Source organism: Halichoeres trimaculatus, unplaced genomic scaffold, assembly GCF_033239565.1.
Source record: "Halichoeres trimaculatus isolate MK-OKI-2021-1 unplaced genomic scaffold, fHalTri1.1 fHalTri1_scaffold_19, whole genome shotgun sequence".
NCBI lineage: Eukaryota > Metazoa > Chordata > Actinopteri > Labriformes > Labridae > Halichoeres > Halichoeres trimaculatus.
In genome coordinates this window covers 26,984,106-27,000,231 of record NW_027437197.1, presented here as the reverse complement: position 1 = coordinate 27,000,231, position 16,126 = coordinate 26,984,106, and the positions used below count along the sequence as shown (strand labels likewise).

Below are 16,126 nucleotides of genomic sequence, written 5' to 3'. Positions count from 1 at the left end.
TAGGAACCTTACCTGAAATAATCTAGGCTTTTTTGCCGATGTGAGATTGTCTCCCTGACACATTGTTACTCTAGATAAACTTATGCAGTTGTCTATTGAAGCATGTATTTATTTTGTTACTTATTTCATAACCATTTCTTAAGTATCAAAAGTATCGATATTCTGGTTTGAGAATCGATTTTAGAGCACAGACAGCTGGTATCGGAAGTATCAATATTTCAGTATTGATCTGCACATCACTAGTCGTAGCAGCTGTCGTAGCGTACTGTTAGCATGTCTTAGTGTTGTTAGCTAGTTTGAAGCTTATATGTACTCAGTGTGATAGTTCAAGGAACTTTAGAGGAGATATATGAGACTGAGAGATGTGTTAGTGTTCACAGTGAACCAGGACGCTCTCATTGGACCTGCTGGAAGTTAGACTCTCCCATGGCATCAGCCACTACTTCATCCTGGTCTGTTTGCTGCCATTCTGTGAGCCCTCCCTCATTAACCATCACCATGCTTCTCCTCTTCATCCTCACTGCTGAGGAGAACTGAAGGACTGTGAGTTACAGTCAGACAGTGCAAGTTCGACTCCATATTATGCTTTATTTTATCTGGGATAATTTTGGTTTGACAAACAACACTTGTTTTAATGGATGTTTCAAGTTTACTTAATTCAAAAAAATGTGAATTCAAAGTGAAGTATCTGCAACACATTTCACTTTAAAACATTTTTTTTAATTTAACTGAAGTAATATTGCTCTTACAAAATCATTCTTATCAGGATTAAAACACACATTTACAATTACCTACTAACTGTAGGCACCACCAATATTTTTAAGATTCATTAGACATCTCAAAGGTTAAGAAGTCAGTAATTTTCACCTAGTTACACTGGTAAACACAGTTAGCAAAAATATAAAAATACCCAGGGCCCTGCTCATACTATTACAATATCATTTTATCATTTCGATATTTATAAAGCTACATGGCTCAGGTCACATGCTACACTCTTCAGATTGGTTCAGTAGCTGTCTATATTTAGCTCAGCTGGCAGCCCTGTGCTCTGAGACATGTCTGTAATGTGAACAGGAAATCATGCAACATGTGTCCTCAGCTTTGTACTGTAAGTTCAGATCTTAACTGAACTTGTTCAAGTTGCTATGAATGGAAACAGGAGCTGAAACCTTTAAAGAAAGGACTTCTCATGACTGACAATAGACGTCACTGACTAACAGATTTACTTCTTTTTACACCTCACACCACAACATGGAAACACTCCTTACATGGAATATGAATGAACCATTGAATGTTTTTTTTTAATGCATGTTCAGGAAGATGCCACATAAAGTGCCACATGGAGAATAAAGTGATTCAGCCCCTTTAGCTGCAGGTACTCTGGGTTGACGTGCTATGTTAGCACAGAATATGTGCAGTGAAAGAGGTCTGGGGAGAGGCACAGGGATTTGGGAAGGTGGAGAGGAGAGGTCATCCAGCTCTGCGGCTGTGTGACTTCAGGAGGTCCCAGGGTTGCTTCCAGACTGATTCAAGTTCTGGGAGAGGAGCATTTGCCGCTCTGTGAGCCTCTGGTGAGCTGATTTATAGATCTCCATCTCTCGTCTGGTGGCAGTGTTTGTCCTCCTCTCCTCCAGTATGGCTGCTTTAAACTCTTCCTCCCTGGCGTTGGTCCTGGCTCGAAGCTCCTCATATTCTTTCTGGACCTTATTCTTGGCCTGGAGCTGAGCGTTTAGCTTCTCCACCTCTTGTCCAAACATCTGCTCTCTATGAGCAGCAAACTGCCTCAGGGTGGTCATCTCCTGCGCCATCTTCTGGCAGGCTGCTTGATGCTCAGCTTTCAAGGAGGTGATGGCTGACTGGTCCTTGGAAGCACTGTTGGCCTTGTGCTGCTGGAGCTCACGCTGTAGTGACTGCAGCACCTGCTCAGCCTGCTGCATATGAGCTTGGTAGGTCTGGCTCTGCTCTTCCATTTTCTGACGCAGGGCGTTTTGCTCTTTCGTCATGGCTTCCATGGCGGCCCTGTCCTTGGACACCTTGTCAGTGTGATCCTGCGTTTGTTTTTGAAGCTCCTGCTGAAGGTTGTTGGCTGTCTGCCTGGCAGTGAGCAGATCAGCTTGGTGCCTCTTGTTTTCCTCCGTGGTCTTCTGGAGGAGAGCTTGGTGTTCAGCTCTGAGGGATGTGTAGGCAGCCTGATCCTGAAGAGCTTTGTTGTTGGCGCTTTTCTGCTCCTGGAGCTCCCGCTGTAGCCCCTGTAGCACCTGCTCAGCGTACTTGAGATGAGCCTGGTATGTCTGGCTCTCTTCTGCCATCTTTTGACGCAGGGCGTTGTTTTCCCTCGTCATGGCTTCCATGGTAGCCTTGTCCCCAGTGCTCTTCTGCAGCAGGGCGCTGTGGTTGGCTTGCAGAGAGGAGAAAGCAGCCTGATCTTGTGAGGCTTTGTCAGCAGCCTTCTTCTGCTGCTGCAGCTCTCCGTGCAGAGCCTCAATCCTCTGCCCTGCACTTTTGAGGTTGTTTAGGCCACTCTGTCTCTCTTCAGCCATCTTCTGAAGCAGGGCGTTGTGCTCTTTGGTCATCGCCACCATAGTGGCCTGATCTTGTGCGACCTTGTCAGCATAGACCTGAACTTGTTGTCTGAGGTCGTCCACCATCTTCTTGGCGTCAGTAGTCTGACTTTGGTGCAGGACTTGCAGCTGGCTGTGAGCCCCTTTGAGCTTTTCCAGCTCCCTCCGCAGGAGTCTGTTCCTCCCCCTCTCGAGGTCCAGCTCAGCGTTGTCCACCTCCATGCGGTCATTCTCACCATTAGCTGCCTTCTTGGTCTGCAGCAGCTGCAGAGGAGGAATTTGGACCGAGGCGTTTTTCAGCAGTGCCTCCAGCTCCTTGCACCTGTTCTCGTAGACCTTCCTGAGGTTTTTCTCTTTGAGGAGATTCCTCTTGGTTACGTCCAGGTCTTTGCTGAGTGCAGCCTTCTCCTTTTTCTCCAACTGGCAGGTGCTCCTCTCTTGATTAAGCATATGGTTGAGCTTGCCTGCATCTCGTCGGAGTTTATCCACCTCCGACATGCTGGTGTTCACAGCTTTTCCCTGGACCTGATGTTTAAAGGTCTTCAGGTTGAGCTTGCTTCTCACCTTGTTGCCATTCATGGCGTTGTTATGAGCAGTTCTTTTTCTGCAGGTCTTTCTGTCCACCTGAGAGTTTCCTGCTTCCTTTTTCTGATACATTTTCTGATTTGTTGGCTCTTAGTCAGACACTTGTGTCTCCAGCAAACGAACAGTTTGAAATGACCACTTGGAAAGCTGCTCTCTCATAGACCTGCTCATGGAAAAGGCTCCACTGTGACTCATAATGGAGAGCTTCTAGAATTCTGTTTGTTCTCAGGTTTGAACTCAAATTCAAATGTAAACATGTAGAGGCCGAATTTTTTTATTTTAAAATAGAAATAGAAAATAGAATAGAAAATACTTTATTTATCCCCAAGGGGAAATTCAGGAGTCACCGCAGCAATCAATAAAACAAAAGTAAGAAAGTATAGAAAGGGCAAAAAAGTCCACAAGAAAATAGATGACGACAGCCCGTCCACCACTCTCCAGCCCAGCCAGTCTCCACCTCCACAGGGTCCAGGACTGAGCCTCCCCAGCAGTCTGTTCAGTCTCTGTCTCCTGGATCCTGTCTGCTCACAGCAGGTGAAGCTCCTCCAATGTGGCGCCGGCGTCCGATGTCAGCTCTGTCAGCCATGTCCGTGAACAGCACGGTGCCACTCTACCCTCCGGCAGCCCCTCTGCCGCTGGGCTAGCACGGCTAGCTCGTCCATCCCACCGGAGATAGATCCCACGTTTCCAACAACGATGGATGGAAGGACAGGTCCACGTCGTCACCTCCCAGCTCACACCCAAGAACCAGCACGTCGTCCTCACCTCCTCCTCCTCACATGTAGGATCTCCAGACAAACACAGGAGAAAAGTAGTAAAAATATCATTGAAGCCACAAAAAGTTTGGTGTCCATGACCAACAATGAACCATACAAAGTAATGACCCACTCCAAATACAAAGATGATGAAAAGAGACGAAAAAAATTACAAGAAACGGACAAAGAAGAGAGATCTGCTGCAACAGGCAGCTACTTGGGCAGCGCCAAAATGTCACTTTACTTGTTTGGGAAATTTATTTCAAAGTATGATGTGTGGAATGAATTCCCTATCTTAAATCAAGAGCATTTTTTATTGATTTGAGAGCAGTATTTTGATGGTTTCATGCTCAGGTTTAATGGTATTGACTCTGCTCTTGCAGATCTCAGATTTGCTCTGTGAGTGCTCAAACTGCATCCTCACATCATGTACGTAGCGTTGTGCCTGAACAATACTACACCTGTATGACAGTAAATAAGCGACCTTAACTTGATTAGCCAATGTGTTTATGTATCTATAACACCGGGTTTATGATCAAATACTTAGTACACAGCCTAATATAGTTTTCATTCAAATGAATTTAATACAACTTGCCTGATTTCCTTGACTCTGTGGGTCCATTTTTGCCTGAGATCTGTTGTCCTGCTAGCGTCATGATGGGGACATTGTTTTCTCCACCAGCACACTGCATAGAGCACTGTGTCATGCAGTTATAATTATACTATATAGCTATTTCAGTGAAAAACACGGGGGCTTGTGCTTTTAGTGAATGAGTCTCGGCCAAAAACATTTGGCCGAGACTCGGTTTGAATCTCGGTCTGATTGCTGTGCGAGTGCTCGGCTTTCACTGGGCCCAACTGCAGAAGCCCGAGTGACACATTTGGGAGGCAGCTCCAGGTTCAGCAGGACCTCTTTAGTTTTCTTTCCTATATGCACAATCCTCAAGCATTTATGTGTTGGTGGAATTTTACACTGTAACACCACTAAGTTAAAGTTCACTTAAATCACAGTTAAGCCAATAATATTAGATCCTGTTTAAATCCATCATTTTTAAACAACAAAAAAGGAACTACAAGGTAAACAGACAGTTTTTTGCTAGTTTAATTTTTATTTGATTGAAATCAACACCATAAGAACTATGGCAACATCTGAAATAACTGAAAGTAAGGCTTCAGAAAAAGAAAAAGAGTTACCTGTGGAAAAAAAGAAAAAAAGATTAACATGATAAAACTATCCATACTGTCTTTCATTTGTCCAAGTCTAACACAATTACCATTATTACCCCTCTACCAGTATAACTGTACATTGTGCAAACAGCGGGGTCCGTGGAGACATTCTTATAAGGACCAATGGCGTTTTCTTCCCAGAAGCCAGTGTAACCCAGGTCACTATTTTGCACACTTTGTAAAGGTAAACGTGCATTGAGTTGAGGTATTGCCAGTTCTGATTCTACTTTCTTTGTTCTCAAATTCTGTATTAATTCTCATTTTACTTAAGATCTCGCGTTTTTTGTAGATCTTGTGGTAAGTGGATTAACCAATCACATTCCTGGATTCAGCGTGACTCAGGAAGTGTAGGCACAAGACCGCGCAGTTGATAGTCTGAGGGTGCGTCTTAAAGCGATAAAGTTCCATCCTTCCTTCCTCCACATGCGTTGTTCACTTGCATCTTAGTCCCTCCCACCAGAGATAATGGAGAGACGCAAGGAAACGAAGAGAGGAGAGAGGATGGAGGAGATTTGTTTTTAGAGCAATGGGACATCCGCTCCTTCAGAGCGTCACATGAAGAGACGTGTTTCAGTGATGACGGCATCAGCTGATCACCTCTGGATCATCTGTCAGTCAGCTCTAACAGCTGTTTGTGTGTCTGCACATGTGCGCTGTAATAACTCTGATCAAACAGAAACAGTAACAGAGATTTGTCTGTTCCTTTGACCAGTTAAACAAACAAGTTACCATGAAAAAAACCTGCTCTCTGTTTATTCTGTGTGCTGTTTAGAAGCTCATGGATCACTTTACCGGTAAAATGCTTAAATGTGACATTATTTATGAATTATTTGGCCTTTATCTAGAGCCCATCTGATCGTGAACTCTGAAGCTTATTAATATGACCCACCTTATTGTGTCTCAGGAAGATATTATTTATCACCCAGTTTTCTCTATTAATCAGCTGTTTTATTGATTTGATGATGGTTGTGTTCAGTGTTTTGTGCTTTAAACTCACAGCGAACACTTAATTACCAGATTTTTGATCATTATCGTCTGTGCCTGTTTTCAGCCAGTCTTTTCTCTCATTAAACTCCGTTGTGTTTGTGAAGTTTCATGTGAAGTCTGAGCTACTGCAGCGTCCAATCAGAGAGTGATATTCCGTATGGGGGCGTGTCGCTCAGTGAAAAGACTTCAGCAAAGCCAGCTCTCGTGTCTCCTCGATCATAGCTCCTCCGATCAGTCTCCTCCATCCTCTCTCCTCTCTCCACTGAGCACTATTATCGCTGTGGGAACCAGGAAAGTACTTCCGATGTCGTGGAGGAGATAGGAAGTAGAAGGCACGAAGTTAACGCATTGAGACGCACCCTCTGGCTGTTTCCCAAAGCCAAGGTACCTTGCCTTGCCTTGGTCTGATGTGGGTGTGGGCAGGCATCCACATCATCAGTCGCTGCCCAAGTGCTGTTCCAATGTTCATGTCCTCCAGAGGCATATGTCCTCCGTTTGGTTAGCATGTGGCTAATTGACCAAGGATACACAGGTGTATCCTTCGCTGCCTTGCCATGGCTATAAATACCCAACATGCAACGCGTGAATCTACAAAAAAGGAAAAAAATGGAAGGAAAAGACGCACCAGCAGAGGCACATGGTAATTTCCAAATTAAATGTAAGTAACAAAATACACCTCTGAAAATAACAACTTATACCATGTCTACCACTTGACTATTTTGTGTGTCACTCACGTAACTATCATTACTGAGAATCTGCACCTGCAGAGTGTCAATGATGTGACAATAAAAAAGCAAAAAGTGTTGAAAAGTGGCAAGCTATGACAATATTTGTAGCCGTCTGAGCTCCTCCCAAAATATGCCTTTGTAGGCTGTTCCATTAGCATCTCCTTTTTAGCAGAGGCAGGACACTTGCCTTGGATTGGAAGGAAGTGGCTTCGGAGGCACTGCCTTCCAAGGCAAGGCAAGGTACCTGGGCTTTGGGAAACAGCCTCTGTATATCTATGCACCTGAGGACGTGAGGCGAGCAGAAAGGGAGAGAAGGCCCGCCTACACCAGAGCATGAGCAGTAGAATAGCCCCTGCCTCCCTTTTATAGACTGCCCCCAGGTGGCGATAGGCCAGCAGTACAGAATTGGTAAGGGCTGCAGGACTCATCCTGCTACATTCTGGACCCTTTTGCACTTTCTATACACATTCTTACTTTTGTTTGCTTGTATTGCTGCTGTGACTCCCCCTGAATTTTCCCTCTGGGATAAATAAAGTATTTAATATTCTATTTTATACTATTCTATTCTGTTGTATTCTATTCTATTCTATTCTATTCTATTCTATTCTATTCTATCCATTAGTGACAAAACAAAAGGGACAATGGCAAATTTAGATAGTTATAACAACAACAAAAACAACAACAATAATAATATTAAATCATATTTTTATAAGTTACCTAAAGATGCTTAAAAAAACAGATAACAGATTAAACCACAAAAACAAACAATAAAAAAATTCAGGAAAAGAGAGATTACGATGGTTGGAGTCGAGTCCTGAATGCTGCCATGAAAAGGGGGATTGGGATTGATTTCTGAAAGAAGGAAGTGAGCCTGAATTGTAGATGTTAGGAGGAAGGGAGTTCTAGAGGGTCGGGGCAGCAGATGAGGAAGCTCTATCGCCATGGGTGCGGTACTTGGTCCTTGAGACGGGGGTCAGGAGGTTGGTGTCCGAAGATTTGAGGTGGGGTGGAGGAGTGATGTTGGAGGAGGTCTGTGAGGTATGGGGGAGCAAGGTTATTAAGAGCTTTGTAGATGATGATCTGCTGGACAGGGAGCCAGTGGAGGTGCTGAAGGGTAGGTGTGATGTGGTCACAGCAACAGGAGGTAAGTACTTGAGCAGCTGAGTTGAGGACACACTGTAGTTTTTGAAGAGGGAAGGCCATAAAGGATGCTGTTGTAATAGTCCAGTCATGAGGTTATGGCAGCATGAATGAGTGTTTCAGCAGCAGAGAAGGAGAGGGTGGTTTGGAATCAAAAATCTTCTTGAAACTTGTTCAAACATGTTAGATGTTTGTTTAAATGTGTAGTTTGCACAAGTATTTCATAATTCACCTTCCTAGTTATCTGTTGTGAAATATCTCAAAGAATATCTAAAATATTTCATTTCTAAACTTGACAATGTAGGGTTTGTTGTACTGAACATATCATGATGCTGAAGACATTAATGGTTTCTTGCTATTTTTGGGTTTAAAATATTCTCAAACAAAACTCTTTGGGTACCTTTGTAATATATTTTGAGATTAATATTTGGATTTCAGAGCAATGAATGTATTTTTTTTTGTGAATTCAAATAAACACTAAGACAACCGAGCCTTTTTTTTGTTAATGCTCTAGTACTCTGTTGTTCTTGACACAATTTAAGGACTGGTTGTACAGACAAACTGAAACTAGACCAGTTCTAAAAATAAAAATCATTTTTGTTTTTAAAAGACCAAATTACTTGTTTATAAAACTTTATCCTTTACAGCAGAACATACACTTGATTCATAAGTTTCAAAGACCTCTAGCTCATCAACATGTCAGATAGTCTCATCAAAAAATGTATTTATAAATAAAAATTAAATTGTATTTTGAGAAATTCCATACAACAACAGGCATCCGAAGTTGTATTTCGGCTCTTAAGCAAAATGGCTATTTAGGCAATTTGGCTATTTTGTCATACTGTATCTCTGCCTAAGCCTCTTCTATGGTGTTAATTTTAAGTATACAACACCCACCTTCTTATTGGAAACTTAGAGTTGAGCCACGTCAGAGCCCAAAATATAACAACAACCCACAATGTAAATAATACAAAAAAAAACATTAAAATAGAACCTGATGTGTAATAACTTGTTGATAATGTAACAAATGTAATGAGCCCAAAATGTAATAAGAAAAATGTGATAAAAACCCAAATTTAAGAACTGACCAGAACTTATCAGATTTTGCACCAGGTGTTACATTTTGGGTTTTATTACGTGTTTTTATTACATTTCAGGTTCGACACTTTTGTTACATTTAGGGCCAGTTATTTCATTTTGGGTTATATTACATTTTTAAAATTTAATTAGGGTTGTTGTTATGTTTTTGGATTTAACAAGCTCTAAGGAATAAATCTACAGAGCTCTATCCCTCTCCATCAACACCCATATCTTTCTCGTTTTTATCAACATGAAACATTTCTAAATTCTAGCATTGTAATAAACAGTGTGAAAGTTTGGTGATGCTGTGGCCTTGACTTCTTTTTAGAAAGTTGATCTGCTGTTTGCATGCTGACTGAAACCATTAACATGAACATTCTGACACTGTGAAAGGGACATAAAATGTACATCAACAAAACTTTCAGAAAATGGAGACGGAAATTAAAGATTCAAGAACTCATCAATTAGTTGTGTTTAATACACATATTATTGCAAAACACATGTAGTTACAGCCATTCAGTGTTGGCCCTAACTGTAAGTCTTTAATCTGTGCTGGAAATTTGTACGAGTTTAGTAAGTACCAAGATATTTTTTTCTTACATTACATTGAAAAATAATTCAGATAAACACACAAACAAAAGAAGGTTATTGTCCAAAGATTTGCAGCAAAAATGATAGTTGAAAAGTTCTCTGTATTATGCTATCCCTTATTAAGTTTAGTACAAGAACCATTTACACCCTCCTGCTGAAACATCTTATTCCCCTAGTCTCGGTGGTTATCTGTGTGCTTTTACAAAGTTTAAAGGCTGGTTCGGCTGTTATTTTCTCTATCTATTGATGGTTAGTAATCAGTATGGTTGCCATTATCAGTTTTTTAGTCCAGTGATTTGAGGTGGTGCCCAGGTTTGAAGATTTAAGGTGTAAGGCGCTTGGGGTCCCGTGGGAACATCGAGGTTTGACGCACATTGTGGAGGCCAAGGTAAAGCATGCAGACTCTCTCCAGGCCTGGCAGAAATTACATAACAATCATTATTACTACTGCAACTTAGATGTACAATAATTCATGTATAATTACAACATTAAAAAAAAGCATTTAAAAAAAACTCATTTTCTTGTTTTGAGAGCTCTAAAACACAACTTAGTCTTACCAATGCCTCCACCTCCATGTGGGGGAGCTCCATAACGGAAGGAGTCAATGTATGCCTTTATCTTCTCCAGATCTGCAGTAGATTAAAGAATTAGTGTTTATTTGTATGCAGTGGTTGCAGATAGTGGAATTCATCCAAAAATATTTATATCACCCAAACCTCTAGATACCAGTATAGTTCTAGAACAAGGGGTTCCAAGGCGCTTCCATGCCAAGAACCACTAGCCTATGGAAAGGACTACCCTTGAGAAATTTCTAATATTCCTAATACAGAAGTATTAAAAATAATGACTACATTTTTATTAGTAATAATAAAAATGTTTCAATCATCTTGTGAGTCAGTCACATTCAATATTTTTTATTCTTTAAGGTACACTTTATCTATTTGCTAATTTCAGCTTTTGTTTAAAGAGTATCCACAAAACAATGCAGTGGCTGTAGTTTTGATGTCTTTATGCAATTAGTAGCGTTTAAAAACAAGGGGGGAACTGGTGGCGCAGATGGTAAGGTGGTTAGTTGAAGCCTGCAGATACATGTTGATGTCTGTCCCACATTTTATCTCACTAAATGTCAAACTTTACTGACAGATCCACATCATCATCATCATCATTCAAACAATGGTTTTATTTAGGCCATAATCACACATGTAGTAAGCCGTTTTGAATAAGTTCATTTATTTAGGATAAAATATAAATGTGAAAAAATAAATTAAAGTCAGCCACCTTTATATTTCCTCAGCGCTGTCTTGCCTTCATGACCCCGGCCAGACCTCACAGGACAATACACTAACGTAATCACTAATGTAGAGTTAAAAATGAGACTAACACAGAAACTATAAAGCCACTAGTTTTTGTTTATATCTTTCACAGGGATTAAAGCCAAGAAGAAAAAAATGACTGAAAGTTGTCAGTGTATAACACAACACAGGTGTTTATTATTCTAGGGATAAAACTGACATGTTTTTCTTTTTTGAAGAGAAAGATCTGGGCTGTCAGATATATGAGCTTGCCCCTTCTTAACAAATTTGATCATCAGTGAATTGATTTTTATGCCTAGAGCAACAGAAGCAACAGGTAATCTACATAAAACTTTGAATAAGTTATAGTATAAAAAGTCAATGAAGTCAGGAGGTCACAAAGTGTGGCTTTGAGTTTTAAAATAAAGAGGCCTGCGTCAAGGCATGCAGGCGATGAAGTGACATTCTCTGATCTTTGTGAAGTTTGTGATCCCCCGCTGAAGTAAACGACCCATATGTTTATTTGATCTGTCACTTCATTCAAAAAGTCCTCCGTTTCTGGGTCAGAAAGTTTTGTTTCCTTGTCTCACCTTTTGTACGGATAGTTTTATAAATACCAATACTATTTGGGGCACGCGCCATTTCAGAGTTTTTGGCACATGTGCATTTGGTAGTCCGGATTCTATGGTGCTTTGGAGAGCTGCAGGGGGAAGAGAGTAAATCTTTCTGTTACAAACAATCTTCATGGTCTGAGTTCTCACCAATCTGGTGATGAGTTGCCCTTTCAGTCAGCAGCTGAGCATCATGAATTCTCTGAGCTCCAGACAGGATCTCCTCCCCCCTCATAAACATGTCATATGAGTTGGAGTATTTCTGAAAAGAAACAAACACATTTTAGGTTAAGACTCTGAAAAAGCATTATAACTGAACCACAAATCCAGAAACAGGGAAAGACATTGCAAATGTACAAAGTGAAAGTCAGGAAAAGAGAGCTTCAGCAGAACATAAAGAAGAGTTTACATATGCAGATTTTTCAGTGTACTTAGGCATACATTTGTACATTTTGTAAAAAATCTGTCTCTAACACGTTTTATGATTCTAAGATGATATCAAACAATCAAAAGTCAGACATCAGGCTGTTGGTGTTCTTAGAAATGTACTAATGATTTTGTTTGATTTAGACAAACCTCTGTTATGTCATAGATTAGAATACTTTGTGGACAATCATTTTGGTGTGTGTTGGTCCATATGGCTGCTCTTAAACTTTGTGGACTGTGCTTCTGCTTATCTTGAACAGGACCCTGAGTTTTTTTTTTAATCTGAATGAGCTCTTATTCTCTTTAAATAAAAGTTATATGGAGGAAAACCATAACCACAAACAAAAAAAATATTTCTTGGTACCATCACCGCTCCACTCTCACTCATTTCACCCACTACCTGACTGGTTGACCACTACTTCCCTGTCTCTTTAAGCAAGGAAGGTCAGGCCATGACAGGCCTTGATGTAATTTGGAGAACACATTGGACAACTCTGCTTTCTTATGTGCAACACTCCAAGATAGTTCCAGGATAAGATTTTTATTCTGCATATAACAGTTTTTGGCTTCTCTAAAGCTGCAGTCTAGCGTCAATCCAAGTTTGATTTCAGGAAAATAAAATTCTTGCCAATGATGACTAAGCTTCTGTCGTATAAGTAAATTACGGGACTCACAGGGTTGATAGGATCAGGCATGGTGTAGAAGGGTCTTACAGCCAACGGGTACTTATCCAGCACGTAAAAGTCAGTGTCATACTAAGAAAAAGAATAAAACAAGTTATTACATGCATTCATACAGACTTTTTAGATATACCAATTCAGTACGTCTTACTGTTTTTAACCCTTACGCACTGTGAGGGTAAATTTGACCTGTTTTGGCGTTCTGAAACACTCATAGACTTGCATATAATCTTTCTTTTTTACTGTGGCATCAAATCAATCAATCATCTTGCTGTAGGTGTACTTTGTTAAGAATTTTTTGAGCACTTAATCACTTAACTAAAGTATTATTACATAACCAAAACACAAAGTGTAAGCTGCTGAAAGGGTAAGACTAGGCTAAAACAAACTCTACAGATATTACTGTGTCTGCTGGGTAATTTAAAGTATTTGATGCTTTACATAAAACTGAAATGCAAAATTGTCAAGATTTCCAATATATTAATGACATGTACGTTGTAAATCCAGTGATCTGACCAGTGCGCTGCAGGAAGAAGAAAACACATAAGCAGCACCTGACTAATGTTTTTATACATTGGGCACTAAATCAAAACAGCCAGCATACCTTTTCCTTGACAAGACGGCCAAGCAGCTTTTCATTGGGTGTGCTAAAAAAAAAAGGGAAAAAGCTGTTAGACAAAATGTGTAACTGTAACTAAATGATTGTTTATCAGAACTACTTTTGGCTTGGGAATGAATATTATGAAGTGGATTTTATTTTCTTTTAGCCCCTCTCTCTACAGCTCAGTCCTGCAGACATGTTGCAAGAAAAAGTATGTAAACCCAATGGAGTTACCCAGATTTCTGTGAAAAATCAGTCATAAATTGTTTTCTGATCCACATCTCAGCTACAGCAAAAGACAAACAATGTCTGCTTAACTTATACAACACAAGCAATTATATGTTATAATATTCTTAATGAAAACACCATGTTTACGTTCACTGTTCAGGGTGTAAAATATAACCTCAACCAAACATTTCCTGTAGTTGCAGATCAGACCTGAACAACAGTCAGGTGGAATTTTGGACTTTTCATCTTAATAAAACTGTTTCAGTTCAGCATTGTTCTCAGGATGATGCTCTCATAACTGGTACATACTATGCAAATTCCATTTCACATGGTTTACTAACAAAAATATTTGTCCCTGACATGACTACAACACCCAGTTCTGTGTGCAAAAATGCCTTGTTGATGCTAGAGGTCAGAGGAGAATGGACAGACCGGTTCGGGCTGATAAAAAGGCAACAGTTACTCAAATAACAACTGGTTACAACCGAGGTCTGCAGAAGAGCATCTCTGAACACACAACACGTCCAACCTTGAGGCAGATGGGCTACAGCAGCAGAAGACCACACCGGGTGACCCTCCTGTCAGCTAAGAACAGGAAACTGAGGCTACAATTCACACAGCAACACCTAAACTGGACAAAAGAAGATTGGAAAAACGTTGCCTGGTCTGATGAGTCTGGATTTCTGCTCCACATTCAGATGGCAGGGTCAGAATTTGGCAACAACAACACGAAAGCATGGATCCATCCTGCCTTGTATCAACGGTTCAGGCTGCTGCTGGTGGTGTAATGGTATGGGGGATATTTTCTTGGCTCACTTTGGGCCCCTTAGTACCAACTGAGTATTGTTTAAACACCACAGCCTACCCAGTGCATCAGCCCCTCAAAGCTGCAACCACTGAAACCATTTTCTGTGAGCAGAGCTAAAAAAATCTAGGATTTTCAGGCAAAATTGACTTACATAGCACTTTTCTGGTCTCTTGCACCACTCAAAGCGCTTCACACTGCCAGTCTAATTCACCCATCCACACCACATTCACACACTGATGGCAGAGGTTTTCTATTTATCATCATCTATCAGTTTAATCTAACACATTCACATCCATCTACACACCACCGACCAACAGTGGGAGCAATTTGGGGTTCAGTTTCTCAAGGACACATCAGCATGTGACTGCAGGAGCTGGAATTGAACCCCCGACCCTCAAACTGAGAGGCAACTTCTCAGCCACTGAGCCACAGCTGTCCCATCTTTCCCATAATTAAAAAGTGTAATATTTCATCTCTGAGGTATTGCTACAGCTCTCAAGCGGGTTGGGGTCAGGACACTAACAGGCAACTCCAGAGGAATTTATGTGCTTTTGGTCATTGCCCTGTCCCATCACTTGTCTTATGATGAGCTTGAGTTATTTGGTCAATGGCTTAAGTTCTCCTGCAAATAACTGGATAAATTTGGGAATCTATTCTTATTCATTTATTTGATGATAGCAATCAGTCCAGGCTCTCAGGAAGCAAAACCTCCCCAGACCACAATGTCCACTTGGACTAAACTTGTTGGGATGAGGTTTTGATGTGTGATACAAGTTCAAGCTGAGTGTGCTTGCCTTTTGTTGAAACTTAGATGCAGATCAGATGACATATGATCAAGTTAATCAGAATTCCAGGTAATTCAAATGGGTTAACATACTTTTCTTGCAACTAGACCAGGGGTCTGCAACCTTTACTTTCAAAAGAGCCGTTTTTCCTGAGCTCATCTGGATGAAAGTCATTCCGGAGCCGTCACATTAAGACAAAAAAAAAAGTATAATCAGGTGAATAATTATCTAAACAAGAAGTATTTGTGTTTATAAATTTGTACATGTGATTTCTCAGTTTTTTATTTTTGTTAATTCATTTATTTAATTTATTTTTTCATAAATTTGCAAATTTAAGAAAAAAAAGAAATTTGTAATGTCATAGATTTTATAAATTTTGCTAAATTTGGAAATTGAAAAAAAAAAGATCAAAAATTTGCAAAATAAAAAATGAATTCAAAAAATAAGCAAAATTTCAAAGAAATTGATGAAATGTCATAAATTTGCAAAAAAAAAAAACAAATAATGCAATTTCAAAATTTTGCTTAATTTCCAAAAATTGTAAAAACTTTCTAATATTTCAAAAAAGAGGGATTCATATAAAAAATTCAAAAATTTGCAAAGTCTTTAAAAAATGTGGAATTCTTTTTCTTAATTTGCAAAAAATGTCAAAAATTGAAATAAAAAAAGAAATCCAAAAAAATTTTAAAAAACTACAAAAAAAAATCCAAAATAATAATAATAAAAAAAACCTATGAAAAAGAAATCACAAAAAATTAAAGCTTTGAAGACTCCTACAGGTGTCAAAGCAATACACAAAAACTTTGAACTCAATCTGCAGAAATACTGCATGTAGGGCTGTGAAGGTGATGTGGATGGATAACACATGAACCTGATGCTTGTACACCACCAATGCATATTATGTAAGAGTGCTGGAAATACCTTGTTTATTTGTAAATTCTTTGTGTGCTTGTACTTGAAACAATGGTAAGAGGTCAGTCACATGTCCACTGCTTTCTATAACCCTTGTTTAAATGTATTTGTGTTATGAAAGTGATGTGA

At 39.9% G+C, this 16,126-nt stretch overlaps 1 protein-coding gene across 1 annotated transcript in view; it reads right to left on the bottom strand.

The window, feature by feature from the left end:
• Positions 1 to 9,549: 9,549 nt before the first annotated feature.
• Positions 9,550 to 16,126, bottom strand: part of dars1 (aspartyl-tRNA synthetase 1) — a 40,857-nt gene continuing 34,280 nt past the window's right edge. The window contains exons 14-18 of the mRNA XM_074695437.1: positions 13,268 to 13,310; positions 12,658 to 12,738; positions 11,708 to 11,819; positions 10,212 to 10,283; positions 9,550 to 10,068 (exon numbers count right to left, since the gene is read on the bottom strand). Of these exons, the coding sequence (XP_074551538.1) occupies positions 9,977 to 10,068; positions 10,212 to 10,283; positions 11,708 to 11,819; positions 12,658 to 12,738; positions 13,268 to 13,310 (400 nt within the window). The 3' untranslated portion in view covers positions 9,550 to 9,976. The remainder of the gene's footprint in view (positions 10,069 to 10,211; positions 10,284 to 11,707; positions 11,820 to 12,657; positions 12,739 to 13,267; positions 13,311 to 16,126) is intronic.